Source organism: Lissotriton helveticus, chromosome 3_1, assembly GCF_964261635.1.
Source record: "Lissotriton helveticus chromosome 3_1, aLisHel1.1, whole genome shotgun sequence".
In the NCBI taxonomy this organism is placed as follows: domain Eukaryota; kingdom Metazoa; phylum Chordata; class Amphibia; order Caudata; family Salamandridae; genus Lissotriton; species Lissotriton helveticus.
This window is the reverse complement of record NC_136061.1, coordinates 90539069-90566618: the sequence shown is the minus strand read 5'-3', so window position 1 is coordinate 90566618 and position 27550 is coordinate 90539069. Positions and strand designations below refer to the sequence as shown.

The following is a 27550-nucleotide window of genomic DNA, read 5'->3' as shown; positions in this document are numbered from 1 at the left end:
GCTTGTAAAGCCTCTATTAGGGGGCATGTGCAACAGTATGTATATAAACAAAATGCAGAACAAAGGAAAAAGGATAAGAATGTAATGAATGGTATTTTGCAGCTGGAAAAACAATTAGCCGATAATTTGAGAGCTGGGGTGTTGGGGGCGCAAGATATCGAACAATTAGAAACTAAACTAGTGAATGCACGTTCAACTCTTAAATGTGCTTTAAGGGAAAATAATAGCCGAAAGCTGCTTAAATATAAACTGTCACAATATGAATGTGGGGATAAGGTAGGAAAGGCCCTGGCTTACAAGGTGGCAGATGACCGAGCAACAACATTAGTTAAATGCATTAAAGGCCTTAATAATACTTCATATACTCAGCCAGCACAAATAATGGATCAGTTCGTAACATACTACAAAAAATTATACACTCCAGAGGGTAGCTGCACAGAAATGCAGATACAAATGTATATCAATAAAAATCTTCCAGCCCGGGAATACTTAGCTCAAGAATGTGTTAATGGGCTAGAGGAAGAAGTTACGTTAAAGGAACTTCACCATGCTGTTACTTCTCTCCCCTCTAATAAAGCTGCCGGTGAGGATACCCTCCCCATAGAATTATATAAAATATGCGCAGATGAAATCTTACCACTTTTATGTTTAGTTATTAATTCAATTGGTGTTACTGGGCAGGTACCAGAATCGTGGAATACAGCTAAAATTATGTTTTTTCTTAAGAAAAATAAAATACCAACGGAATGCGGCTCTTATCGTCCTATATCAATGATTAACGCTGACGTTAAAGCGTATTCCAAGATACTAGCTCTTCGCTTGGCCCCACTTATGCCGCTGTTGGTAAACGAACAACAACATGGTTTCGTAGCTGGGAGGGACACAACTACTCATGTAAACATGGCGATTACTGCCTTCGATGTTGCAGCAACTAATCACACCCCACTCGGGATGATACTTTTAGACGCAGAGAAGGCGTTTGACCGAGTGGGGTGGGATTACTTATGGGGGGTGATGAAACAATATGGCTTTAAAGGACGTTTTTTAAGAAGTATACAAGCTTTGTATAGAACTCCTAATGCAAAGATCAGCTATGCAGGGGCCGTCTCATCTAAATTTTTAATTTCACGGGGGACACGGCAGGGGTGCCCTCTGTCACCCCTACTCTTTGCTCTCTCCATGGAACCGTTTATCAACGCCCTTCAAGAGCAAGCCAGAATAAAACCCATACTTCATGAAGACAACATTTTCAAAATTACCGCTTATGCCGATGACTTAGCCATCTATACTACCGATGTGGCAGAAGCACTGGTAGGGATCTCAGAAGAAGCCAATAACTTTGGGGCTATCGCAGGTTACAAACTTAATATAAATAAAACGCAAGTTATAATGAATTATCAGACTAATCCTCAAGTTCCAGGATATTGCCTGGCCGCGGTTTATTTAGGGGTTAAAATCTCTTCAAGGATCTCGGAAATAAACTTATTAAATTATGAACCTCTACTGAAAGAAGTTGCTGCTCTTCTAAAAAAATGGCATAAGATCCCTCTTAACCTGTTGGGACGATTGAATCTGATTAAAATGAATATTTTGCCTACATTTTTATATCTCTTTCGTTGTATCCCTCTGCGCGTTAATAATTTGTTTTTTTTAAAATTGGATAGCATTATTAATAGCTTTTTGTGGGGCTACAAGAAGCCGCGAAGATCGATGGCAATCCTGAAATTACCACTGGAAAAAGGAGGTCTTAACTTCCCTGACTTTAGAGCTTACTTTTTTGCTTCTTTTTTGAACCGGCTACGCAGCCTGTTTATTAGCTATAATCAATTTTTTTTTCATCAATTTATGCTTGGCAGAGAGGCAAAACAATTTCTGGCGAAGGTGCAGGACCCGAATTATTTTAAACGAGTAAAATTTAAGACTGCACGGGATGCAGTACGCATTTGGAATATGATGATGATCAACTGTGAGACTTCTTTTTTCCACACTGACCTGTCACTTTGGGGTAATCCTGGACTTCCTGGGATTTTCAATGATAATACGGGACGAGAGTGGGCTAAATACGGTATTTTAAAACTGGGAGACTTATATGGCTCAAGGGGCTTCTTACAATTTGAAACTTTGAAACTTTTGTTCAAATTACCGGAATTGATGCGCTTTAAGTATATTCAAATAAGGGACTATTTAATCCGTAAAATGAATCTGATATCTGTAAGTAGCTCAGATTTATGGAGTTGCTTTTATTCAACAAATCGAAAATCCGTAATTAGTCTGGGATATAAGTGTCTAAACCAAAATAAATTGGATGAAACTCCTCGATTAGCGACAAAATGGACTTCCATATTAGGATTTAATGTGACAACTCCGAATATTACAGCCGCCTTAGTAAACATCAATAGAACGACTCATTCATCTAGCTTAATGCTACAATCATACAGAACAATATCTCACCTATATTACACACCATTGAGAATTTCTAAATGGGCACAAAATAATTTGAACAGTGACCGTACTAAATGCCCTAAGTGTGGGCTGTTGGCAGCAGATATTGTACATATGATTTACACATGCCCGGTATTAGCAAGGTATTGGTCGGCAATAGAAAATATCTTATATAAACAAAAAGCGATCAGTTCTTCATTATCAGCAGCTTCAATTTTACTTGCTATATACCCGTCTAGCACTATTAACACAGATTTGTTAAATATACTCTTGACCAGTGCTAGATTGGTTATCGCGAGAGCTTGGATCTCTCCGAACCCCCCTCATGCAATGGAATGGTGGGCGTTAGTTAATGAGATCTATACTATGGAGGGTTCAATTGCAAGGAACCGGGGAATAAAAGCAATTAGGAAATTTGCTAAAATCTGGGGCACCTTTCTTTTAGAATAGTACATGATTTCAGAAGATACTAACAGTGGTAATGCCTCAGGGAATACATATCTGTGTTTTTTTGGGTTTTTTTCCCTCTTTTTTTTCACTTTTTCATTATTGATACAATAATATACACTATCCCATTTGTTTCTTTGTTCTATTTTAAGGTTACATTTGAAAGATGGGTAATGTAAAATGCATGGCGTTACTTTATTTGTATTTTGATCTGCACCGATATTTGATTTTATATCATATGTTTTGTTTAAAATGTATTTGTTGATCATCTTGCCCTGCTTGTCAATAAAAATAATTAAAAAATATATATATATATAAAAAACAAATGCGACCACTTATCTACTACACTAGGTGGCATACTCATTTATAGGTGTGTTCCTTGGCCAGCACCTTGATGTTAGACATGCTGAAAGGGAGCTCTGCATTAGGAGCTGATACACTTTTACACGTACAAAAGTTAATAGGTGAAATTCAAAATTGTATTTAGAGTAGGATAAGTATTTAAATTTCGTTGTATTTGAAAACTATTTTAAGATTAAAATAAAATTAACAGAGAGGAGTGTATGGCATTTGTAGGACATCTCTCACCTTTTGGTAAATGGTCAACATGTTTCTGCATTTCCTAGTGAATGCCTACATTACATCATGAGGGCCTGTGTGGCTCTTTTCTAAATTGTACCCTGCCCAATAATCGTATCTATGTGGTGTATGAGCAAATAAATAGATTGTCTTATCTTTAGGCATGATCATATATCCGGAATCAGTCCAGGAATGTTAGATAAGAGGGACAAAACACATACGTTTCAGAAAAACGTGACATTTTCTATTATCTTAGTATTGATAATGCAGGAGTGCACCTATTCCTAATCCCTTCAGCAATGTTTCACCACTGCAAACCTGTTGAAAAACACTGCAGACAAGGTGAGGCAAGCTCACTGGTGCTCACCTAAATACGGAAAACTCCACTGTACCAATGACTGGAGGATGAAGATACTTCGCTACCCCATGTTCTGCCGTATAGATTCTTTTGAAATTAGTAAATTAGTTTGAATTGACAGTGGTGACTGTATACTCATCCAGAATCTATATGCCACAAAACGTCTCCTTGGTAGATTAGTACACTTGTTAGGCGTCCTCTGCTAAGTATATCATTGTGATTCTTAGTGGATAGATCCAAATTATTCTTTTTTTTTTTTTTTTTTTTTTAACGATTTTTATTGCAGATACTCAGACATGGTAAGGGTTACAGTGGCAGCATTGTTCAGGCAAGACAATTACATACTGAAATACACTTCACGGAGCCCCCGGTGCCGCATCAATGCATAGTCCACAGTTCGGTCTGACCGTGTCTTCGAGTCTCTCGGTGCATCACCGCCATAACACAATTGGTGAGCACATTAGCCAACTGGGCATTTGTTTTTTTGGTTTTGTTGAACTCCCCCCCCCCCCCCTCCCTCCCCCCCAACAAGCACTATTATGAATGGAAGTCGGTAGAACATCTGCTCAATCAAGATCCAACAGTACAGTCATGGTAAGGGCAAATACATTCCCCGCCGTCCCCATCCCTCCCCCCCTACTTGGTAAACAAGTGGCATGAAAACATTCAAGCATGCATTGCGTGACTGGCGTATCAGTGTCTATTCCTATCATGTCCTCTCATCCTCAACTCGCTCATCTTCCTATTCCGGGTCCACTCACGAGCCTCCCTCCCCAAGCCCACTATCTAGCCCATGATATTGTCTCCACTTTGACCAAACCCTTTTGAACTTTTTCGGGCAACCCCTTGATTTATACGTCACTCGCTCTGCCGCCATGTAAAGGTCTAGTCCCCTTCTCCATTCCTCCACAGTGGGTACCGTCATAGCCCCCCAATATTTTGCAACATCCCGTTTTGCTACTACTAGAGCTAATGTCAGGAACACCAGTAAGGGGCGGGGAGGTCAACATCATTAGTCATTCCCAAGAGGGCCAGTTTGGGCTCCTGGTCGAGCGACACAGACAGGACCTCCCGCAGTTCGGTGAAAATGAGCGTCCAGTAGGATTGTATGTTCACACAAGCCCATAGTATGTGGGAAAAGTCCCCTGATTCAAATTATTCTTGGACTCATGGGCTACCCAGTAGTTCAAGATTGTAAGCCATAATATATATAATTCAATTCTTTTGTGACATTGGTGTTCATTGTTCTTATTAATGGAAACATACCCACTGCCTGTTTTGTGTCAAAGGCCACCTAATAATCTTGTCTGGGCATACCCGTCCCACTCTGGGTGACAAATGCGTCAGCTGAGGAACATAATTTAGGGACCGATCCTCAATACTTAAGCCTCCAAATGCTATGTGTGTGGGACAGTTCCCCAGGGCAGATCTCTGTACCACCGTTCCAGTTGGTTAGCAAAGTGCAGCACTGGTTTACTGGATCCAACTAGACCCAGACCTCCTTTATGTAGGGATGGTGTAACTGCCTGGCCTCATTTAAGGAACGACATTTTATAACGGAACTCCAAAACATCGAAAATTAGTGGAAACATTTTAATGGAAACGCAGTTAAATCGAAAATGGAAAGGTGCATTTAAATGAAAACACAGTTTAATTGAAACTACCGTACAAACATGTTTAGGGTCATTTGTGATGTATTGAATTTTAAACAAGGAAGCAACAGTAAAATGTCTATTTTTAAATAATGGCACTAGGAAAGAATTTCAGCACAATGTATTGTAATACCAGCACAAAGGTTAAACTAAAGTTCATATGCAGTGCCTGCAATTTTAGAAGACAGTGCAGGCATTACCCCTACAGTTTGCCCTTTGATTTTGAGTTCATTTCCCAAAAACCTTCTCTTTGTAACTGTTCTCTCTGCTGTAGATGTACCCTCCTGTAGTTAACAGTCTACCACGTTGGTAGTTAATATATTTTGCTTCTATTTCTTTTCAGAGTTGTTGGCACTGGAATAGAACACAAAAGATATATAGGGTCTATTCAGTTTAATGTAAGGAAAAGGAACACTACATTTAGAGCAGATGTGCGTCAGAAATGCGTAACTTTACCTTTTGTGTGACTGACAGAGCTAACAGAAGCCTTGTGTTGCTGCTCCCCCTGCTGCCTTCCAGTTAGAATTACAGTTGATCCGACAAAAGATCCTCATTCACGAGTAGAAAATAGTTTGAAAGGGAATAAAAATAGCCTTTTTCGAGAGAAAAAGACATTTGTCCAAAAGGTTTCGATAAAACAAACGAACCAATGTTAAAATAATAATTTAATAAAAACGTTGTAAACAATGACAATGTAGTTCTAGGAATGTTTTTCCATTAATTCACATATACAATCTTTTTTTTGTTGCTATTTCTAAAACCGAGACTTTGCATTTGAGAGTGGCTGTTCTGCTTCTCCCATAGGGTGTCCCAGAGTGAACACTGACAATGACTTGAGGATGGAGCAGGGTCTGGCTTCAAGTGTGATGGATGATTATGGTGTGCAAGGAGGGAACGGTGGCCTCGCTGGCTCAGGTTAGTAGCTCTGTGCTGCTGGTTTGAGGTACCCATGGACAGAGCCATGTTCATGACAGTGTGGAGAAGTGTGGCTCAATGGTTAGAGCGGCAGACCCTGATGCAGAGGTCTGGCCCGGGACCAGGGTTCAATTCCCGCCTCTGCGGTTCTTGGACTCAATTTCCACCGGACCTGATAATTCTCGCCTCTGTGCCTGGTCTAATCATGCAGTCCCACTCTGTGACTCTGGGCAATAGCTTGCTTAATCTCCGCAATGGCCCCAGCAGCGCTTGGATGCCTGCTTTATTAGTTATTAGTTTAACCTTGGGGGTGCCCAGGAGTGGACATTTCACAGGAAAGCCAGGATGGGTTCCACAGCGGTATGAATACAGCGCTACGGGACCGCTGGGTAGAAGTGCGCTATATAAATACAAACACACACACACACACAGTGATGTCTCCACCTGTAAACATAAAGGGACTCAAATGGAAAGCAACGCGTGGTGTGGGCATATACATGGAGAACTTGTTCTGCATACTTGGTCCTCTATTTTGAGGATTAATATTCACCCCCCCTTACTCCTACCGTGCTATACTTATTTCTGTTTATTTCTAACAGGTAATCCAGACACTGTAGCTGCTCCATTCTGTACCAAAGATGAGAGGGATAGCTATTTCCTTGAGCACCGTGGACCTGAGCAGAAGGAAAGTGTCACTAGTGAAACAAGTGAGCAATTAAATACTTTATTTAGAAGTAAACACTTTGCTTCAAGGTACCTCACGTCACAGTATTGCTGCCTTTCTGTTTATAATTAAGGCTCCGTGTTTTCAGTTTTTACGGATAAATACAGAGAGAAAAACATTTATTTTCTTCTCTGTATTTATTTTTAAATGTCGAAAAAAATGGATTTTGAGTTGCTTTTTGAGTGATTCGAAATGCTCTTTGCCCTGACTGCCAGGCCAATAGCTGTGTGTATTGATAGGTAAGGGGGTTAAAAAAGAAAGGAAGTTTAGTGTAGACCTGCACAAGGATGTCACTGAAATTTGCATATTTTTATATAAATGCATTGATTTCTATACTGCTGGTATTCATATCACTGAAACCAGGCAGGCATTTAAGCATGAGTGCATATTTATTGTTACATAAATGTGTAACTATACAAGTTTCTCATTAATTTTTTCACAAAACCCAAAGAAAATATGGATAAATACAGATAAAAGCTCGAAAAAACCTGGAGGAAGTTACACACACCCCTTAGCAGGAAGTTGTACTCAGAGGCTCTGGCCATCTATCATAAAAATATAAAATTGGCCAGGAAGAACAGTCTTGCCTTACAATTGGCTGAAGCTGGCAACTCCACCAGAGAACTTTACAAAATTCTTCAATCTTTTGTAAAACCTGTGGCCTGTGAAAGTCCTGATGACTTTTCTCAAACTCTCTGCGATGACATCTCTGCATTCTTTGAAAATAAAATAGAGTCAATATGAGAAAATCACAAAGGCCGCAAATCTCAGGAGTGATGTTGATTACCCCGTCCTCCGGACACCCAAATGTGAAAGCACCTTGTTTTCTGTATTTCCGGAAGTCATTTTATCTGATGTTGTCTCCCTGTATAGCCAAATCAAGACAGGGTCTCCAACAGATGTCATTCCTGCTAAAATGGTTGCTCCATTAGGTAATCTGTTCTCCACAGGCATTCAAATGGTGATTAACCTCTCCCTTAAAGAAGGGCAAGTGCCCAGTGACTGGAAAAAGGCGAAAGTGAACCCTATTCGTAAGAACGCGGCGCTGCCATGGTCGGATCTTTCCAATCTCTGCCCGATCTCTCTCCTACCCTACCGTAGTAAGATGACCGAGAAGCACGTGAACACACATGTGTCTAATTTCATCGAGGCAGCGGGCGGTCTGGACCACTCGCACTCTGGGTCCAGACCTAATCACAGCACCGAATCAGCCCTCCTCTCAGTGACCGATACCATCAGGATGGCACAGGATAGAGGAGGTTCTATGATTCTGGTGCTGTTGGATCTGTCCGCTGCCTTCGTCACGGTGTCACACGAAATTCTTATCGGTCGCCTGAAAAGGATAGGGATAGGCGGATCTGCTTTGTCATGGCTGGAGAGTTTTCTCTCTTGCCGCTCACAAAGTGTCCGATTGGGCTCCCATTTTTCCCTCTCTAGGGAGCTCACCAAGGGGATTCCTCAGGGCTCATGCCTAAGCCCCACACTTTTCAATGTGGATGTGGCCCCCTTGGCCGACATTGTGAGAGAATATGGGTTCACGCCCATATCGTATGCTGACGACACCCAGCTTCTGTTTCCTTTCCAGACCCTGACGCCAGCAGTTAAACACACTTTTGCTGCGGGTATGAGAGCTGTAGCCGATTGGATGACCTCCAATTGCCTACAATGTAATGTGGGCAAGACGGAGGTCATGCTTTTCGGAGAAGCCTCTCTCCTCTGGTCACCCGACTGGTGGCCTCTGGACTTAGGACCTGCTCCTTGCCCCAAACAGGAAGTGAAAAATCTTGGAGTACGGCTTGACCAGTCACTGCTTTTAAAAGATCACGTAACTTAGGTAACGGGATCTTGTTTTAGGGTCATTGGGCTCCTGAGGCGTGTATTTCCGTACCTAGCAGATAGCCACAGGAAAACACTGGTTCAAACGCTTGTGATCAGCAGGTTAGATTACTGCAACGGGCTTCTTTTTTCTGCCAACGAGGAACAACTTGGCAGACTACAGGTAGCCCAGAACACGGCAGCTAGACTGGTCCTTAACGTCCCAGCCAGATCCCCCTCTCGCCCTCTTTTGAACAAACTCCACTGGCTGCCCACTTGCCAGCGGGTCAAGTTCAAAATTTGTTGCGTAATCCATAAATGCCTGTTTGGTACTGATCCAAAATACTTGCCCGAAAAATTTAAACCCTACGAGCCAGGTCGCTCTTTGCGCTCTTGGAACCAATTGTTGCTTCAAGTCCCGCGGATTAAAAGGGAAAGGCAGGGTGGTCGAGCACTCTCTTATAGAGGTCCCACTCTCTGGAACACCTTACCCCTCACCCTGAGACAAAACTCCAACCTAGGAGCCTTCAGGAAATCCCTAAAGACACACTTGTTCCTGATAATCTAAACCCTGCATCTTTCTTGTTTGTTTATTGGTCTCTGGCTTTTGGTTTATGGTAAGAACATAAGCGCGGAGATACCCCTACGGGGGTCGAATTCCTGCGCTATACAAGCAAAAAAATAAAATAAATAAAAAGTAGCAAAAAATAAATATGGATAAATACAGACGGAAAGCATAAAACCGGGAGTCCTATTTATAAGTAAGGCAGTCTCACACTGGGCAGCCTGCTGTTTTACTGGAGGGCATTGTGGTAGGTATGGGGATAAAACTCTTCCTACCAGTTACCTGTATCATATAATGTGTTCTTGTTTCTGTAATGTTTTTGGACGTTGCTACCTGAATCTCCTCGCCTTGGTGTTTACTTTTGACGTTCCAAACTGGTTTAATCTCTGCTCCACGTGTTCTCTGAGTTTATAGATGGCCCAGGTCATTATGAAAGTGGGAAAAGTAGAGCTATGGGCAACTTTGGGATCCCTGGTAGGATTTCTCACCTTAATGACAGCTTGAACTCTGGTAGGCACTTGTACAATTCATTGGTGATTAGTGCCAAGAGCACAATTAAACATGAACTGCATGTTTTAGACTGTCATTAGGATACATACCCTTTTAATTGCTTCCTGTGCTGCTGTCCTGCTCTGGAATTTGTGTAATCATCTTCCTGTTAAAATTAGGTCCACGCTACACTTGCAGTGGTTGACCAGAATTGTTGACCATTAAAGCAGCAGATTAGGTATGACAGCATTGTGGTGGAAAAGCTGTGGTGCAAAGGCCAGGGTGTCTGACTCCAGAGTACGTGGACTCACGGTTCGATCCCTGGCACCTGTGGTAGATCAGCTCAGCACCATGTGACTCTGGGTAATAGCTCACTTAATCTTCCCAATGGCCCCCAGGCAATTGTTCGCGCTTTACAAATACTGAATTTACATTTACATTTTACAGTCTCTTTAAGCGGGAGCAGTTGTAGTAGAATATGAATGTATCTTATGATCATGTCTGCATCGTACTGCACCATTGCAGGGTTTATAGTATGAGGCATGGTTTGCTGGGCTGTTGAAGTGTATGTTCCTCCCAGTTTCTTTATTTTTTATAGCACTGAAAAGACCAGGGAATAATAATGACAGGTGAAGAACATCCCAAACGAGATGGCTTCGCTTACCTAAGGTTCTTGCAGGTCACTATCCCTGTATTTGTAGCCATTTGTAGCCAGTCATAGGGGGACACAAATTGTGACCTGCCTAATTAATATGCGTTAGGCAGATTGTTCCGAAACACCCTACAAACAGTGATTTTGTGAACAGACCTAATATTACATAGGCATTTGTGCATTTGCATTACACCGTTAGGAAGAAGGAAGATTAGGTGTAAAAAAAAAGCATTGCGGCACAGCACTAGTGCACCAGGACAACTATGGTGGTCCTAATTCAATGTCCTGCTTGTCTCAGTTTCGTTCAACTTCGGGCTTTAAATGAAGAGTCGCGGTCTGGTCCTAGTCTGTGTGGGGCATTGTTCTGCTCAGCAATGTATTGTGTTCATTCTCTCCTCCGATTACCTAGAAGATAACCTCCCAATAGTTCTCTGTTCCATATTAGCCCTGTATCTGCTAACCTACCCTTTCTCAGTGGAATTGTATTGGAGTTCTTTTTTGGATCTGACATGATGTTATGTTATTAGCTAAATAAAACACCCTAGAAATGTGATTATGATCTTGTCCTCAGGGATTCCTTTTTCCAGTATCGAGGGTGAGCCAGCTTTAAGGAATTACTGTGACACAGAAGAAGACCGTCATATCTGTTTCAACCCAAGTAAGTGAAAAGGGCATTTCAGTGTCGACAGGACCATTCCATCATTGTGATTCATGTAAAACATTCCTAAAATGCTGGGTAGCTGAGGGCAGTGAGTGATTGGCCCTGCAAGTGCTTGCTTAAGTTGCACATGGTCTAGAATTGATCAACTGCGTGGAGTAGACAGTGGCGACCTAAGATCAGTGAAGACATTTGCCCTTGAATTGGTAATTTGATGAATGATCTGTTACTGTGCAGGTCTCGGCTTAAATAAGTTGCGCCTGATCTAAAATGCCTCTGTCTGAACTCAATAACTTTTCAATTTTCACTGTACATTGCTGACTTCTGACTGAGAGCGACCTTGTCTGATGGCCGTTCTTCTGTACACGCACCCGGATTGCAAGATTATGTGCAAAGATCAGTGGGTGACCCTGTTCCGAGCTCACATAAGGTGGTCTATTACTTGCAATGGGCAGAGAGTCCTTGTGTATGTGCTCCGCTAACGTGTGATTGTTCTTAACGCGGTATATTTTTGCCTCTCTTGATACACTGCTGACGGTGGACAGTGGCCATCCCCATCGGAGATTAGACAGTTCAGATGTTTGCATCAATTACTTTGTCTCACAGAGGAGAGTTTGGTACCCTGTGTGAGCGGTCATAAGTAGTACCTGCTCCTTCGTTGGTATATTGCTTGTGTGAAACAGTGCATAGACCCACCAAATGTCCCATGGTGCTGAGTACTGATATTGTGCAGTAGATTATATTGTCCTAGCTCATGAAGGATGTACATGCTCCTGCGTGGGCATATTGTTGAAATAAGAGTGTAAGCCTGACAAATTGTTGCAATGTCTTGTATGGACCTCGCCTCTGGTTGTATCATTTGTTGTGTAGCCCTCATTTCATATTCACATCCATTCTCAGTTTGAAGTACTGCCGTCAGGAAGAAAAACATCTATTCAGGAATACATTGCACCTTTCAGAGAGTACAATACCTTACTAGGAGGACGTGCACTATATGTTCTGGATTGTGGTTGGGATTTCCTTTTCCTGTGAAACATGTATTTAAATTTTGAATTTTGTCTTATCGCAGGACCTGACGTTAACACCAGAGTTGAATCACTGGGCATTAATGAAGATGGAGAGACCTACCCAATGGAAATCCAGAACTATGGGCAGAAAGAAATCAGAAATAGTGGTGCAGGCAAGTACACTATGCATAGCTTTTCAGTGTAGCAGTACCAAGCCTCATTTATAGACTAATATCTCTTTACGTAATGTGGTTCATTAGCTATTGTTTTCATGAGCCAAAAAAGTCTGAGAGCAGTAAAACATGGTAAAAACTCATCCTCCGGAACAACAATGCTTTATATCCAGCCTGCACACCTCTCTCAGAGGCGTTCACACCAGACTCAAGATAGAAGCAAAGATGTGGGTGTTTTACTACTAGACACACTATAGATTAGAGATGTAGGGAAGTTGTCAAGCCTCCTGTCTATGACATATGTGCAGCCATCTTTGCAGGAGGGAGGGGTATATTAGATTCACCACTAAAATAATCCTGTGTCAGAACAAGATGATGATTTGTGCAACTTATGATGACCATTTTTATTACCTTCTGTTTGGCTGCATAATGTCTTGGGGGAGGGGGGAGGGGATGGGATCAGCACAGCATTCTGAAATGGTATAGGCTATATGTCTGCAAGTTGTATTGCAGTGTTACAGACTGCACTACAGAGAGTAGTCTTCAGAGGTTCCAGATGCCACCTCGGTTTCCGCAAGGCGCTGAGAGTAGCTGACAAACAGGCTGGCTACTGAGCATCTGGGTGTGGACTGGGTGGGTAGCCAGGGTTTACAGAATTTGTGCTACACTATTAGTGGCTATCAATATTAATTTAAAGAATATAATCTTGTGGCTGAAACTCTGCAGAGGTACCACCATACACGAGTACCCAACTCCTCGTTTATCTAAACACATCTCTTCCACTCGAGGTGATGTGGGGGCCAGTCAAGACACATCAAACACATTTTATCAGAGTAAGCAGCAGGTAATCTTCACTCTTTAGAGCGTAGGTAAAAATGCCTGTATCCCACAAAAAGCAGTTGTCACAATCCACTAGTAGTGTCCTGGCCTGATTAAGGGGCAGTGCCCATGTTAAAAAGAGTTGAAATGAACTGAAATGAAAAAAGGATTTATGAAGCGTTCTTAATCCGCAGGTATCAAGGCTCTGCACCTAAGGTATTTGAAAGCCCTCTCTCGGAACCTTCAGAAAGGAAAAGGAATGAAACCCCCCTAAGCTACTAAAAAAAGAGAAAGAAAATAGGAAAAAAACTACTAATTTAATTACTTCCAAAAATGCAAGCCTATGACGTGAAAAGCCAGGTTTATAACTGTTTTCGAAAGGCAACAAATGAGTCTGTCTCAGCAGTGTATTTCTCCAAGATGTTCCATAGTTTCACAGCTGCCACAGGGAAGGAGCGAACACCCCATCTTGCCTTTCGAAATTTAGGGACTCCAGCTACCTTGCCAGAGTCTGATCTCAAATGCCTGGTCGGTCTGTACCCATGAAAAGTGGACCTTATTGCCAATGCTCCCTTATCATGAAGTGCAGGATGCGGTATGTTAAGTGCCTTGATCACACTCTTTCTAATTGGCAGCTAGTGAAGATTCTGAAGGCCTTCTTTCATAGAAAGACATTTCGGGATGCTGAAGCGGTCTCCCACATTTTGCACCGTCTGAAGTTTGTTCAGCGAGTAGCTATTCATATTCAGATACATGGCGTTACAAAAATCTAGACACGAGGAGTTCAACGTTATATCCACTGCTTTACGAAGTTCCTTAGAAATAAAAGGAAGCTTTTTCTTGAGGACACGAATAATAAAAAAGCAGCTGCTGGTGGTGCGATTTATCTGTAGGTTGAAATTAAGAGATGTATCCCATATTACACCAAGATTTCTAACAGAATCCACCGGGGAGGGGCCCAAATGACTCCGGCTACCAAACCTCCGATCGCTGGGCTCCAAAAACCATCACTTCGGTTTTGTCAGCATTTCGTTTAAAGGAGTTCTTTTTCATCCAGCGGCTCACCTCCATTATGCAGTTTTCAAAACTTTCAGCTGTTTTAGAAAGATTATCAGCGAAGGGTACAATTATTTGAGTATTTGGGTGTATGGCAGAACCTGGAAACCAAAATATCTCACAATGGCTGCCAATGGCACAACATATAAATTTAAAAAAAAGAGGGGCTAAGCATTGAGCCCTGCGGTACTTCACAAGGGAGACTGGAATTCTTAGCCTAAACTGACCGCAGCTAACAATCCGACGTCTCTGAACCAGAAAGGATTGAAGCAATTTCAACATCTTGTCACCCACCCCTACTTGCTGTAGGCGCCTAACCATATGTGATGGAGAGATGGTGTCAATAGTAGCTGACCTGCGCAGTAGGATTAAAAAGTCAGTCCCACCCTGGTCCACCTGCATTTTCATTGCATCAGTGGCTGCAATGAGAGATGACTACATACCATGGCCACTTCTGAATCTAGGAGATCATGGTCAGTAATAAACTTGACTAGCATGTTATTCTGGTGTTTCTCAAGTATTTTTGCAGGAGTGGGCAGGCAAGAGATAGGACGGTAATTCTTCAATTTGTCCAGAGTTAAGTTAGGCTTTTGGGGAGTGGGATAACCATAGCTTCCTTCCAACCCTCGCGAAAAAAGCGACGTCTCAAAACTTGATTAAAAATCTTTTCCAAGAATGTAGCCACAGGATCAGGAGCCAACTACAGAACTTTCAGGGGCACGGGTTAATGGGAGAAACTTATTTAATCCCCCAAAATGTTTTTTTTTTTTACCTGAAGCACTGACATAGATGGATACGTCAACAGATGAGGAGCACCACCAGGAATATCTTAATTGCAACCATCCTCCACATGGGTCGTGACTGAGTTAAATTCAACGTTAATGTTGAGAGTCTTATCCCTGAAAAACGTAGCCATACTGTCAGAGAAATCTTATTAGACATTGGTCTCTTGCTTACTGAAGGGATTAGATAAGTTCTTAACCACTTTAAAAGCTCCTTAGCAGAGTTTTTTGCTAAAGTGATTAGAGCTGTAAAGCAAGTAAAGTTAGATTTGAAAATCGTTGCCTTGTATGTGACAGGAAGGGTTTTAGGCTTGTCCTTCTCCTTAATATCTAGTTTGGTGTGCCATTTCCTCTCCTGCCTAAGCTCTCTTAATTCATCCGAGAACCATGGGCAGACTCTTCTCTTTTTTCGAGCCACTTTGAGACCCCTTTATCCGAGGATTCTAAGTGAATATCAATCTCACTTGCAGATGATCTGAGGGCTGAATGAAAATGATCTGGATTCATTCCAATTTCTATTGGTGTGATCGGGCTAACACCGAGTTGTGGAAAAGAAAGAGTGAAACTAACCATGTAATGGTCCATCCAACTCAAAGGGAGAGTATCTTTTACATGGAGTCTGGAAAAGTTCCACTTTGGGTGGGCCCCACCAGTTCAAAATCTTGAAATCGGGTTGGATCCAACAGAAAAACCATATAGAGCACCTGCCTAAGACTCGTGATATGAGTCACCAGGACGAGGAAATACTGGGTCTGCCTGAATGATGAAATTAGCAGGACAGCACGTAGCTACTATGCGACGATCTTTTCACCATGCACTGTTCCTTGTGAAATTGCATTACGATTGTGGCCCTTTGAAGCGAATTATTTAAATTAAATTTGCAACCTACAACTCAGCTTTCGCCTTTTCCATTTTGCAGTCTCAGTTGTTTCCTGTGTGGTTCTCTGGATGACTATAGTTGTTTCAAAGAAGCTGAGAGGTCCATGTGCTAAGGAGGAACACTGTGTACTTTCTGTGGGGCATTTTAAAGGTTTTATATTTTGGGATCCTTCACAGATTTAAAAATTAGGTGCTTCCAGTACATGACTGTGGATAGTTAGGGTTATTTGTTAATGCTGAGTTTGGCAAACATAACTCAAAGTGGGAAGCCACTGTTGGAAGAAGGAAAATGTAGAGTACAGAATGTCAAATTGTCATTCTCTTGTGAATTTTTAGCAGGCAAGATTCAGTTCTGAGGACCTCCATGAAAAAATGTGTAGGATTTGGTGGCCAAGTTTGAATCTGAGCACTCATTGTGCACTGGTTTTGCAATTTGGGACCGTCGTATTATTTGATACTTTAGCAGCACGATATAGACTGAAATTGTTGATTCAATGCACCACTTACTACTGAAACCCTTGGAGAACAGGTCAGCGCTGGGATGCTCTTTGAGTTACTACGCGCTTTACAAAACCATTAAATAATAAATAAACTCACCATTAACTTGAATGTGACATGAAGGCCTGAGTTTATTTTGGGCATGTGTAATATGTGTAACCTACATTTCCCTTTTGATAGAGAATAGCACATGTTCAGCTCTTAGCACGTAATGTGTTAATTGGTGGTGCATTGGCAGAACTGTGTCTCATTGGCACAGGAGTAATATTTGAAGTTACGCATTGTCAGAACTGTGTGTCATTGATGCAATCCAACACTAGTGTCTCAGAGGTGGACAGAGATCAGATATAAAAGTAACAAAACGAATGTCCTGCAGGCTGTTACTGTGTTTATGAAGTTGAGTATTTTAAGATATTTTTGTGAACTTCACATAATGTCCCTAATTGTCAGCTCGAGGGTTATCTTTTAAGAATAATTGTTAAAGAATCTCTTCCTTAAGGGCTGGTGGCCAGTTGCTTCTTTTGTTTTTTGCTTCTTTGAATTCAGCCTTTGAATCGGCAAACATAGTTCTATGTAGAAACCAAGAAGAAGTGATATGTAGGAATAAACCTTGAAAAATAGAAGTTGGCATATCCAAATAATGCACTTATTTGTTCAAAGACCTTAAAATATTTACAGGAAAACATTAGGGCAGTGACCTGTAAGACAATGATGTGCTTTCCAATCGAAAATGTGCTAGAAGTTTGTTCCAGAGAGTATGAAAATAACATTCACTTAAGTATAAGTTTTAATGATGAGCCTTTTAGAATCTGTACGGATATGTGTATGTCTAAGAGGGAGAAACCTGAAATGCATGTATGAAGGACATCATCGGGTCTTGCTTATCCACAAACTAAACTGAAATATTGTTGGCCCTCTTGTAGTGAAATATCCAGATATAAATCTCATGGTTCTTTTTAAAGTGGTTCTGCTTAAACTGAAGTCCTTGTAAGTGTAGACTTAGTACGATGTGGTAAAGAGAATCAATGCAGCAGGTAGTGAACAAGAAACACTGACTATTGATAATTCAGGTGTGAATACCGAAAACATTATACAAACATAATACAACATACGTGAGTGCTACTAACAAATATGTACCTTTCTCATGACTGGTCTTGTATTGAAAAAATATAATGATTTTCCTTTTGTTTTCATTGAACAGGTGACCGAGCTACAAAAAGAAAAAGTAAAGTTGGAGATAGCAGCAAATACACCGTTAAGACCATTCAAAGTAAAGCCTCATCAGGAAACGTCGAAGTAAATATGCTTCCCAAACCGGAGATGGGGACAAACTCTGCAGGCCAGCTGTGGTCAGAAAGTAATCCGAAAAATGAACAAGAAAAAAGTACTTTACAAGAAAGCAGTTTAAAAGACAACACAAATTCCAGCATTCACAAAGGAGCCAGTAGCTCAGACAAACATAATGAGCATGAGAGTAGTGTGTGCAATGCTAAGACATCCATAGATGAAGTTAACCCACAGCAAACCTGGGAACCACATATGTTTGCTGAATTTGAGAAACATTTCAGACAGAATATTAGTCTCGCTGAGCACCATCGAACACAAACTGAGTCATCCCTTCAAGAGAGTTATTTTCAATGTGCAGAATGTGATAAAACTTTCAGTCAAAAGGGGCATCTTATTTGTCATCAGAGAACTCATTCTGGAGAGAAGCCATATCACTGTACTGAATGCTATAAAAGCTTTAGTCTCAAGCACCATCTTGTGGGACATCAGAGAACACATTCAGGAGAGAGGCCATATCAGTGTACCAAATGTACGAAAACCTTCAGTTGGAAGGATAGTCTTCGTAGACATCAAAGAATACATACGGGAGAGAGACCTTATCAGTGCATAAAGTGTAACAGAAGTTTCACTCGGAAGGAAGGCCTTATTAAACACCAGAGGGCACATACAGGGTGGGTAGGTGTGAATCAATTTGGATATCAAACTTGGGAAAACCTACCTCAAGACTAAATGCATGACCCAGCCTCCAATAAACTTGCAAACCATTTTCTTCACTATTGGTATATTTCTACTAATATTTCCGAACTTTGTCTCCTCATATCATTTTCTCTTGTGTTAGTGTTGGAATCATACTACAAAAACATACTTGAAATAAAAATGCTTAGTGGTTGGGCAAAAGCCATTAAGAAGTAAATATTCAATACGAGAATAAGTTAGCAGGCATGCTCTTAAGATTACGAGCATGGTTTTCTCTGCATAATGGATGGATTGAATACTTACTGTTAATCTTCAGTACTCAAAATTTACTTAGGAAAGTATCCTTCACCATCGTTCTCCAAAAATCTTTCCATTGCTCTGTTATGAAAGTGATCAGCCTTACAGTTTGTCGTTTAATTTACCTAAGAGCTGAGAGGGAATGGAAGGAAGGTGGCGAGGTAGATGTAGACTTGTAGTAAAGATTACTATTCTTGACAGACAGTCAACGGTGGCAACAACCACAATAACACGTTCATCCTGTGACTTTAGGTTGCAGCCCCTTTCAGTGAATAGCTCCAGAGGCCAGTACACCCCATCACCAATGTATAATAACATTAACATGCTTGTGGAGAAGCTGCAGTGTCATCATAATAAATGTTCTCGTATTACAGTTGCTAATATTCTGTAGCCATATTCTGTGGCTCTGTAAAGAAGTTTACAGTTAAATACCAAGCTGACAAATAAGCTATAAAAGGTTAAAGGGGATTCCCCTATTAAAGATTGAAAGAGAAAGTGTATTACCCCTAGCAGAAGAACCTAAGATCGCAAATAATGCATCAGATCACCTGGCTTAGACTATACAAACCAAGTGGGCCTGGTGTATTTGTACGGTCTGCAGATGGTGCTCGGCTGAAAACCAAGCATCAGAGTAGACAAAAACAGAGATTGTTTGTATTGATATGAAGCTGGAATGGAAAAGTCAACCAAATCCTAGGATACTTTTGAAGTACTATTTTGTCTGCAGTAAAAGTCCGATCACTCAATGTTCGAGCAGTGTGTCAACCACAACAATCCTTCAAAAACCAAATTGACCCAAGAATGGCTACTCAAATGGACACATTGGTAATCAAGAAATTGAATGGTACATCTGCCTGTAGCTCCATAGGAAATGACTGAAGGGCTTGGAGGGCCAACAGTAAGTGCCAGTGCAGCACTTGCGAACCATAGTTACCTGGCCATAGTTTCTCAAAGTGTCATAATGCGCCATATTTCAACAAATCAATCTAGTCAGGCGATAAATGCTTGGAAAGCAGCTGTTCGCTCAAACAAGGACAACACTGCTAGTTCAGTTAGAAAAGTTTCCCAGAAGAACACCAAGATTCCCATGGAGCATTATTTTTCCAGCCACTATAACAACCGTAGAAGGATAAAGCTCCCAATGCCGAACATAACCATTTAATGTACTCGGCTAACAGGAATGCGGTATAAACACACACTGCTTCGCCTGGAACAGTCCTGCTGCAGACCTAGTATTTCAGTGAGAAAGGAGGTTTGTTCAGCAGGGATGGTCGGGGAGCTCTTCTGGAGAAGTGATGCAAGAGGGTAGCCAAGATCTGAAAGACCAAAATGAGAGCAGTTTGTTCCCTTGCCTTACGGCTAGAGCGGTCGACCTCGAAGCTGGGGAACCGGGTTCGAGTCGCGGCAATGACGCTCAACATCCTGTGATCCTGGGCAAATCACATAATCTCCCTGTGCCTAAACAATGAATGTGTCCTCATGTAACGAAAATGGTTCTCATGTCAAGCGCTCCGATACCCGATATCCTCAGGTCTAGTTCGCTCTATATAAAACTCTAAAAATAATAATCTGCTACAGCTGACCTTTACCCTAGAAATTAAGCGAGTCAAGGAAACTGGCGGAAGCACATACATAAAATGAATTGTTTGTGGAAAAGACAGAACATCTACTCCAGTCTGGGTGGATGCTTTGAAGCAAAGTCCGCAGGAAAGAATTCGAATCTGAGTTTTATCCAAAGAGAGACTTGCCTACTCGTGATCACCTGATTTGAACATAAGCCGATTTAAGAGTCAAGCCTGGGAATGTCACGTGTTTTAGCCAATCCCCACTCCACAGATTCATGTAGGTTTTGCCTCATGATGATTTGTCTGGTTTGGTACTGTTTATCCCTAAATCTGCAGAACAAGCCATAGGATAGTCCGATGGATGGCTGAAAGCCTCATCCATTTGGAGCATGACATTAGTCCAGCTCTTGCATCCACTGCTCCCTCGTGGTTCATGTCCCCAAGACCTTTGGCAGACATTCACGATAACTGCTTGTCAAGTGAAGATACATTTTTTGCAGGCAGATGTTTCCCGAAAATGTGCATTTTAAAAACACAGAAAATAACATTTACACTCTCAGCTAATGTTGATATTTTTGGATTCAAATGAGTGACTTATCACATACCTAAATAACATTAAACTCATCATTGGTAAACTTTACCAAAGTAGAGGCGAACTGTGCTGAAATAACCCATTAATCAAGATATATATTCAATATCATTACACATTAATCAGTTCCCGGTAATATAGTTGGCACAGTCTTGTCATGTGTTACCTTTTGGTTTCCTCCACCCTGTTCATTGATTCTATTAAAAATAAGTATTCAGATGTGGTAGCTACTGTCTGCTCCATGAGCAGAGGCGTCAAGTGCATTCTTCTTTCTCTCTGCTAGCATGGGCAGAACAGAAACAAACTGAGTACAAATAGGTATTTTCAATTGATCCCTGGTCATACACTGCCCAGGTGTTACTCCAGACCGATACTGTACAGCATCGATATTTTTATATTATCATCAACATAGGACTGTACACTGAAAGCTTTATGGACCTAATTGTCTTTTAAATATACCTAAATATGCTAGTGGATTTATATTCCTAGCGCATGCCGTATTGCTGCAAGTGAGAGGCTTTATGATATTTTTGTTATTTTTTTTCTTGAAAGCCTATAGGAGTGCAATTTAAATACCATTTTACATCATACACTTTTCCATACTTTACAAATATAGGTTTTTATTTTTATTCAACCCCATTAACTCAAGTTTTTCTCCATTATCATCAGGTCTCTAAGGGACAGGCCTATCATTGATGGTTCCTTTCTGTTTATCAGTGCTTCAGTTTAACTTAAGTCCATAATTTCAGCTAGGGTGTCAAGAGAGCAAATTTCCAGTTGTATTCTAAGCATTCATTGCTGCAAAGAAAACAAGATTTTTTAAATGTTTTACTCCTAACCATTTTTTTGTGCGTTTGTTTCTGAAGTATAAGGCAGCCTGCTATGGGTGATAATCTGCATTACCTTCAACTTTTCTACCTTAAGCATAGCCTTGTATACATACATAAATACCGCGTGATCCTTCCAATTTAGCTACTTGTTAAAATCGGTGCCCATGTACTTGCTTTAGAAGGTGTTTTATTGCCCAATTTCCAAGAATATTTGTATGAGTCAAATCACGGATTATACTACTAATTTGTATGGGATGAAGCCAACAGTTTCTATGCACAATAGACAGGTCATAAGTCAAAGAAGCGGGAGATAGTTTTTTTCATTAGTACAATTTGGTTACTTGAGTTTTTAATAACATCTTGTAAGAGTAAAGTACTCACTCTAAACTTCAAAGTCTTGTATTAACCCCTTCCATGCTCATGACGAGCTCAGCTCGTCATGAAGCACACTGGAGCTGTGCTAATGACAAGGTGAGCTCGTCATGAAATAAAGAGATTTAAGAAATCTCAGCACAGGAGAAAAATACCCTTAGCATTGAAGGTGTTAATATTTGTGACCTAGAAATATGGATTTATTAGCACTTTTCTGGTAATTTGGCAGTTGTTCTTTCTCAACCATTTGTAGATACCAGGCATTAACCACAGTGGTACCTAATTCAGCATTATTAAGGACAACTAGAATAGAAACAAGCATTTGCAATGCAATAGGTCTCGCATTTGTGAGAGTTTAAGCTATTGGCATTGTAAATGACAATGCCTTTTATTTATCTGTTTTGATATTTAACACATATATAAAAGGTATTGTTAAATTAAAATTTTAAAATTGTTGTTACCCTCCTGTTCCTCTTCCCGCTGCTAGTCGCCACACTCCCTGGTCCACCATGAGTTTTCCCGCTTGAGTGGAGGGAGAACCGGCACATACTCCACTTTCCTCACCTCCTGGTCAGAGACCTGAGGAGGCGGAGTCTCACAGGGTTATTTAACCCATATGTCATTCCCTTCGCGCAGCGGATGTGCGCAGCAGACACGCTGAAGGCTCGCCAAAGGCAAGCCCGTCTGCGCTTGGAAGTGGCCAGGGACCACAACCCCTGCCCGTTTGCAGCCACATCCTAGGTCCTATAACTCCTACTCCCTCCTCAACCTCAACAGAGTGACTTCTGGAAGCTACCATCATGCATGGAATGTGGCAGATGAACTCACTACATGCCTACACTGTGGGTTCCACTTCCATCCCACTCCCACTGAACATGGCCCCCACACTCAGGACACCTGCCGAAGTATGTACCTTCTAAATTGCAGATCACTTTTTAAGCATGCCGCTGAAACTGCCCTGCTCCTAGAAGAACTTAAACCAAATGCTCTCTTTTTCACAGAGACATGGCTCAATGCAGAGTCAGAGCCCGACGTCATTCAAACCCTCCCTCACGGATATCGCATACAACAAGAGGACCGCAAAGAGGGTAGAGGAGGAGGCCTAGCTATCATTTTTAAGGACCTCTATAATTGCGGTAGTCACCCTGGGCTGGTACCTGACTGTGAGAGTCTTTCTTTCGCCATTGATTTCTCCCCCACAAGTGCCATTTCAGGGCTACTTATCTATCGCCCACCCGGGGCCATTGGGCAATTCCTCAATGCCCTCCCCTCTACTATAGAGAATCTAGCATGCCTGCCATCTAATTTTACGCTATTAGGGGATTTCAATATCCACCTAGACAATATTAATGACAACACCACCAAAGAACTGACTACGAGCCTCTCCACACTACAACTCAAACAGTTATCGGTCGAACCCACCCATATTAAAGGCCATCTACTCAATCCTGTCTTCAGCAACTGCGCAGAACTCACAACGGGAGCACCATCCCCGCTCCCTTGGACGGATCATTTCCTGATCCCTCTGTCCTGGGCCACCTCCGATCCCGTCCTCTCCCCACACACACAATCTCTCGTAGTGATCCAAGCTTACCACGGAACCTTTGATGGCATCCCTTGAGGCCTCAAGACCAGCTAGTAAAGCCAACCCCATTGTAGCCAATGAGTATTTCAATCGCTGGATCCATAGCTTCTTAGATGTGGTGCTCTCCACAAAATGCTCTCAAACAAAACGTAGCGGCACGACCTCTCCTTGGTATTCCCCCAAACTGCGGGAACTTAAATGACACTGTAAAAAGCTAGAGAGGAAATGGTGACTCGACGACTCTCCCACTAGCAAATACGTCTGTAGGGAGGCAATAAGAACCTATAAAGATGAAATTAAAGCCTCTCAAGCAGCTTTCTGCGAAGAAAAAATTAAGGCAGCTGCCTTCTCCCCCAAGGAAATCTATCGGATTGCAAAAACTCTCCTTAAACTTCCCCAGAAACAACCCAACCCGATCAGCGCTCAAACACGCTGCAACAATCTAGCTGATTTCTTTTTCCAGAAAATACAAAAAATATACACTTCTTTTTCCCCCACTCAGCTTGATCCATCCCTGGCTACTATTACCAGTCCAGGACGTGAACCCCCAGCCATTCTGGATATCCTTCCTCGTCTTGATCTCACCATATTAGACTCTATCATGCACTGGGTAAAATCTGGTTCCCCCCTTGACCCTGCACCCCCACGCGTCTTGATGTCAGTCATAGGTAACATCCTTCCGATCACCCTCAACCTGCTCAATGCCTCCATCTCCTCTGGTATTGTTCCCCCCTGGTCAGGGCTCTCTTGAAGAAGCCCAACCTTGACCAAGACAACCCTAGCAACTACCGGCCGATCTCCCTGCTTCCATGGTTGAGTAAGATCCTGGAAAAATATATCAACTCAGTACTGGTAGAGTTCCTGGAAAGTAACCACCTTCTTGATATCTCCCAGACAGGTTTCTTTCCCCAGATTGGAACCGAAACCGCCCTCCTCACAGTAACTGACAAAGCCAGGAAAATACCCGATCAAGGAGGTACCATGGCAGTTATCCTCCTCGTCTTAAGTGCCTCATTCGACACTGTAAATCATGACATACTGACCCACAGACTAATGAATTCAGGAATATCAGGAAATGCCATTACCTGGTTCAGATCCTTTTTAGCTGACCACTCCTTCCAGGTTTTTGAAGGTGACACTGTCTCCACCAGCTTTCCGCTCCGCTCAGCTGTGGGGTACCTCAGGGCTCCTCCCTGAGCCCTACACTATTTAACATTTACATGAGCCCCCTAGCTGAGATCGTCTACTCTTTCGGCGTAAAAATCACCACCTATGCCGATGACACTCAGTTAGTGGTGGCTCTAAACCAGCCGGACAACACACCAAGTAATCTAAGTAGCTGCCTAGAGGAGGTGGCCAACTCGATGACAGCTTCCTGTTTAAAATTAAACGGAAACGAAACCGAGCTCATTCTCTTAGGCAAGACCGCCTCCTTCAATGCAAGTCTACTGTGGCGTACTTGCCTCGGCCCCGCCCCAGCCCCCAAAAACACAATCAAAAGCTTGGGCATCTGGCTGGATCAATCCCTCAATTTTAACCCACAAGCAGCAAAACTCTCAGCTTAGTGCTGCTCTGGAAAATCCTTCCCCTTCTCCCATTTCAGGCTAGACAGATCATGACTTATTCTGTCACGCCTGGACTACGGGAATGCCCTTTATCTAAGGGCCCCTCAATCCACAACTCGCAAACTTCAGATTTTTCAAAACTGTGCAGCTCTCACTCTTCTTCAGATCCCCTGTCGGCACTCAACCAACCCAGGATTAAAGAGCCTACACTGGCTCCCGGTAAAGGAAATAATTAAATTCAAGGCCCTGTGCATTGCGCACAGGGCCTTCTAGAAAACTGGCTCGGCCATTAGCCAATCGCTGATCACTCCCTATCAACCTAATAGGCCGCTCCGATCGACTTCTTCCTTCTTCGCCCTAGTCCTCAAAATCATGAGAGCAAGGTGCGGTGGCCGCTCCTTTTCCTACAATTCAGCTAAACTATGGAACTCTCTTCCCCTCCACCTGCGGGCAGAGCCCAACATGCTCCTCTTCCGTAAACTCCTAAAAACTCTGCTTTTTAACAACCCCCAATAGACCTTGCAACTTCCTTGCCCGCGTTTGTCTGCAGCGCTAGGACGCCTCAGAGTAGCTATCATACTTTACAAATGTTCTTTTCATTTCATTTCAATGCCAATTGCGCAAACTATTTCACTTCAAATAAGCGGCCGCCGTTGTCCCGGGCTGCTTGGAAAGTGAAAGTGCGCATGGCGTGCTGAATGTTGCAGGAAAGCATGTCCTACAGTTCTTTCAGTCTAAATAAGGCATATCGTGTAACAGAAGCAAAATGAGCCAGTCCTCATGGGAGGTTACAAATGAAGACAAGGGGGTACTAAGGAGGGACTAACTAGCCTATTAACAAATCAGAAGCCAGCATTTACAAAGGACAGTGACACAAGCCAATTAAAAATATGGGCCGACCTTCAAGTCCATACTCGAATACTGCATGCCTCGCAGAGCAGCACATGCACTCCCCAGGCTCGACCTAAAAAGACTAAACACCAAGATAGCTGATTTAGAATACACTATGAGCTCCCTACTGAAAAGAGCGGGTGGCAGAAGTTATCTATCTTTCCAAAAAGTGTCAAGACTCAAAAAATCATGCATTTGAAAGTTGAATCTCCATTTTCAAATATTCTATCTACGAGGTGATCACTGCTGCATCCTTTTAGTCACTAGGAAGAAGTGAAAAGCCTAATGCTTTTTTCGTGGTTTAAGGCTTATAATGATTGCAATTGTTTTTGTAAATTTGTGATTACATTATTTCAGGTTTATAGGATAACAGATGTGAAGCATAAAAAGGACTTATTACTGTACCGTTTTCGTTAAATGTTTACAGACAAGAGCCATAAAGTAAAGAGTACAGCACACATTCAGGTGATAAGTAAAGAGAACAAGACATGTATTTATTTATGCCATTAATAAAGCACAACATTGTTAACTAAATAACTTCTAGGTGCTTGTGGACTGTGGGATAGTTAGAAAGCAGGGGGTTGCAAAATTGTAGGATGTTGCTGCCCCAGCATATGGGAATTTATTTCTTTAAACTTCTTATATGTGAATGTCACAAAAGTTTGTTATGTTATGAGATTTCGTTGAGCGCACTTTTCACCCGAAGGTCTCAAAGAGCTAGCCTGTCACGGAAAACGGTGTTGGGAAAGGAGAGAAGGGCAGACTGAGGAAAAGACTCAAACTAGCCAGATTTTGAGAGCCTTCTGGAACTTTCTGTGGTCGGTCTCCGTACGTAGATGCAGAGGGAGTGTGTTCCATAGGGTGGAGGCAAGATATGAGAAGGATCTTTCGCCATTCCTGGCGGTGCGGATCATGAATGGGATAAGAAGATGTTTATTAGCAGATCGGAGAGTTCTAGAGTGGTTATACCTTTTCAGTTTATTAGCAAAATAGTGAGGGCTATGTCCACGGAGGGTTTTGTGGACCAGACAGTTGATCTTGAATGTTATGCATTTTCTGATAGGAAGCCAGTGGAGAGCTCTCGGACTAGGTGTCGAGGGGGATCGAGATGGTAGATTTAATACCAGTCTGGCAGCCGTGTTTTTGAGGACCTGGAATTTTGCTAGGTGCTCTTCGTTGATAGAAACCATGAGGGCATTGCCGTAATCTAGTCGGCTGATGATTAATCCTTGCACCAGCGGCATTCGAGATGATAGTGGGACCCATTTAAAGATCTTACGGAGGCTAGGCTTTAGTCCGTAAGAGATGCTGGCCACATGTTCGAACATGGAAAGATGATTGTCAGTCAGCACTCCTAGGTTGC

The 27550-nt window shown here is 42.1% G+C and overlaps 1 protein-coding gene across 2 annotated transcripts in view; it reads left to right on the top strand.

The window, feature by feature from the left end:
• LOC144822139 (uncharacterized) overlaps positions 1-20326 on the top strand; it is a 71608-nt gene extending 51282 nt beyond the window's left edge. Inside the window, exons 5-9 of one of the 2 annotated variants that reach the window (XM_078679286.1) lie at positions 6283-6393; positions 6993-7100; positions 11210-11296; positions 12366-12476; positions 17712-18698. In XM_078679286.1, coding sequence (XP_078535412.1) covers positions 6283-6393; positions 6993-7100; positions 11210-11296; positions 12366-12476; positions 17712-18526 — 1232 coding nt within the window. In that variant the 3' untranslated portion in view covers positions 18527-18698. Of the gene's footprint in view, positions 1-6282; positions 6394-6992; positions 7101-11209; positions 11297-12365; positions 12477-17711 lie in introns of both variants that reach the window. The other variant, XM_078679287.1, reaches the window with a different exon arrangement.
• The last annotated feature ends 7224 nt before the right edge of the window (positions 20327-27550 follow it).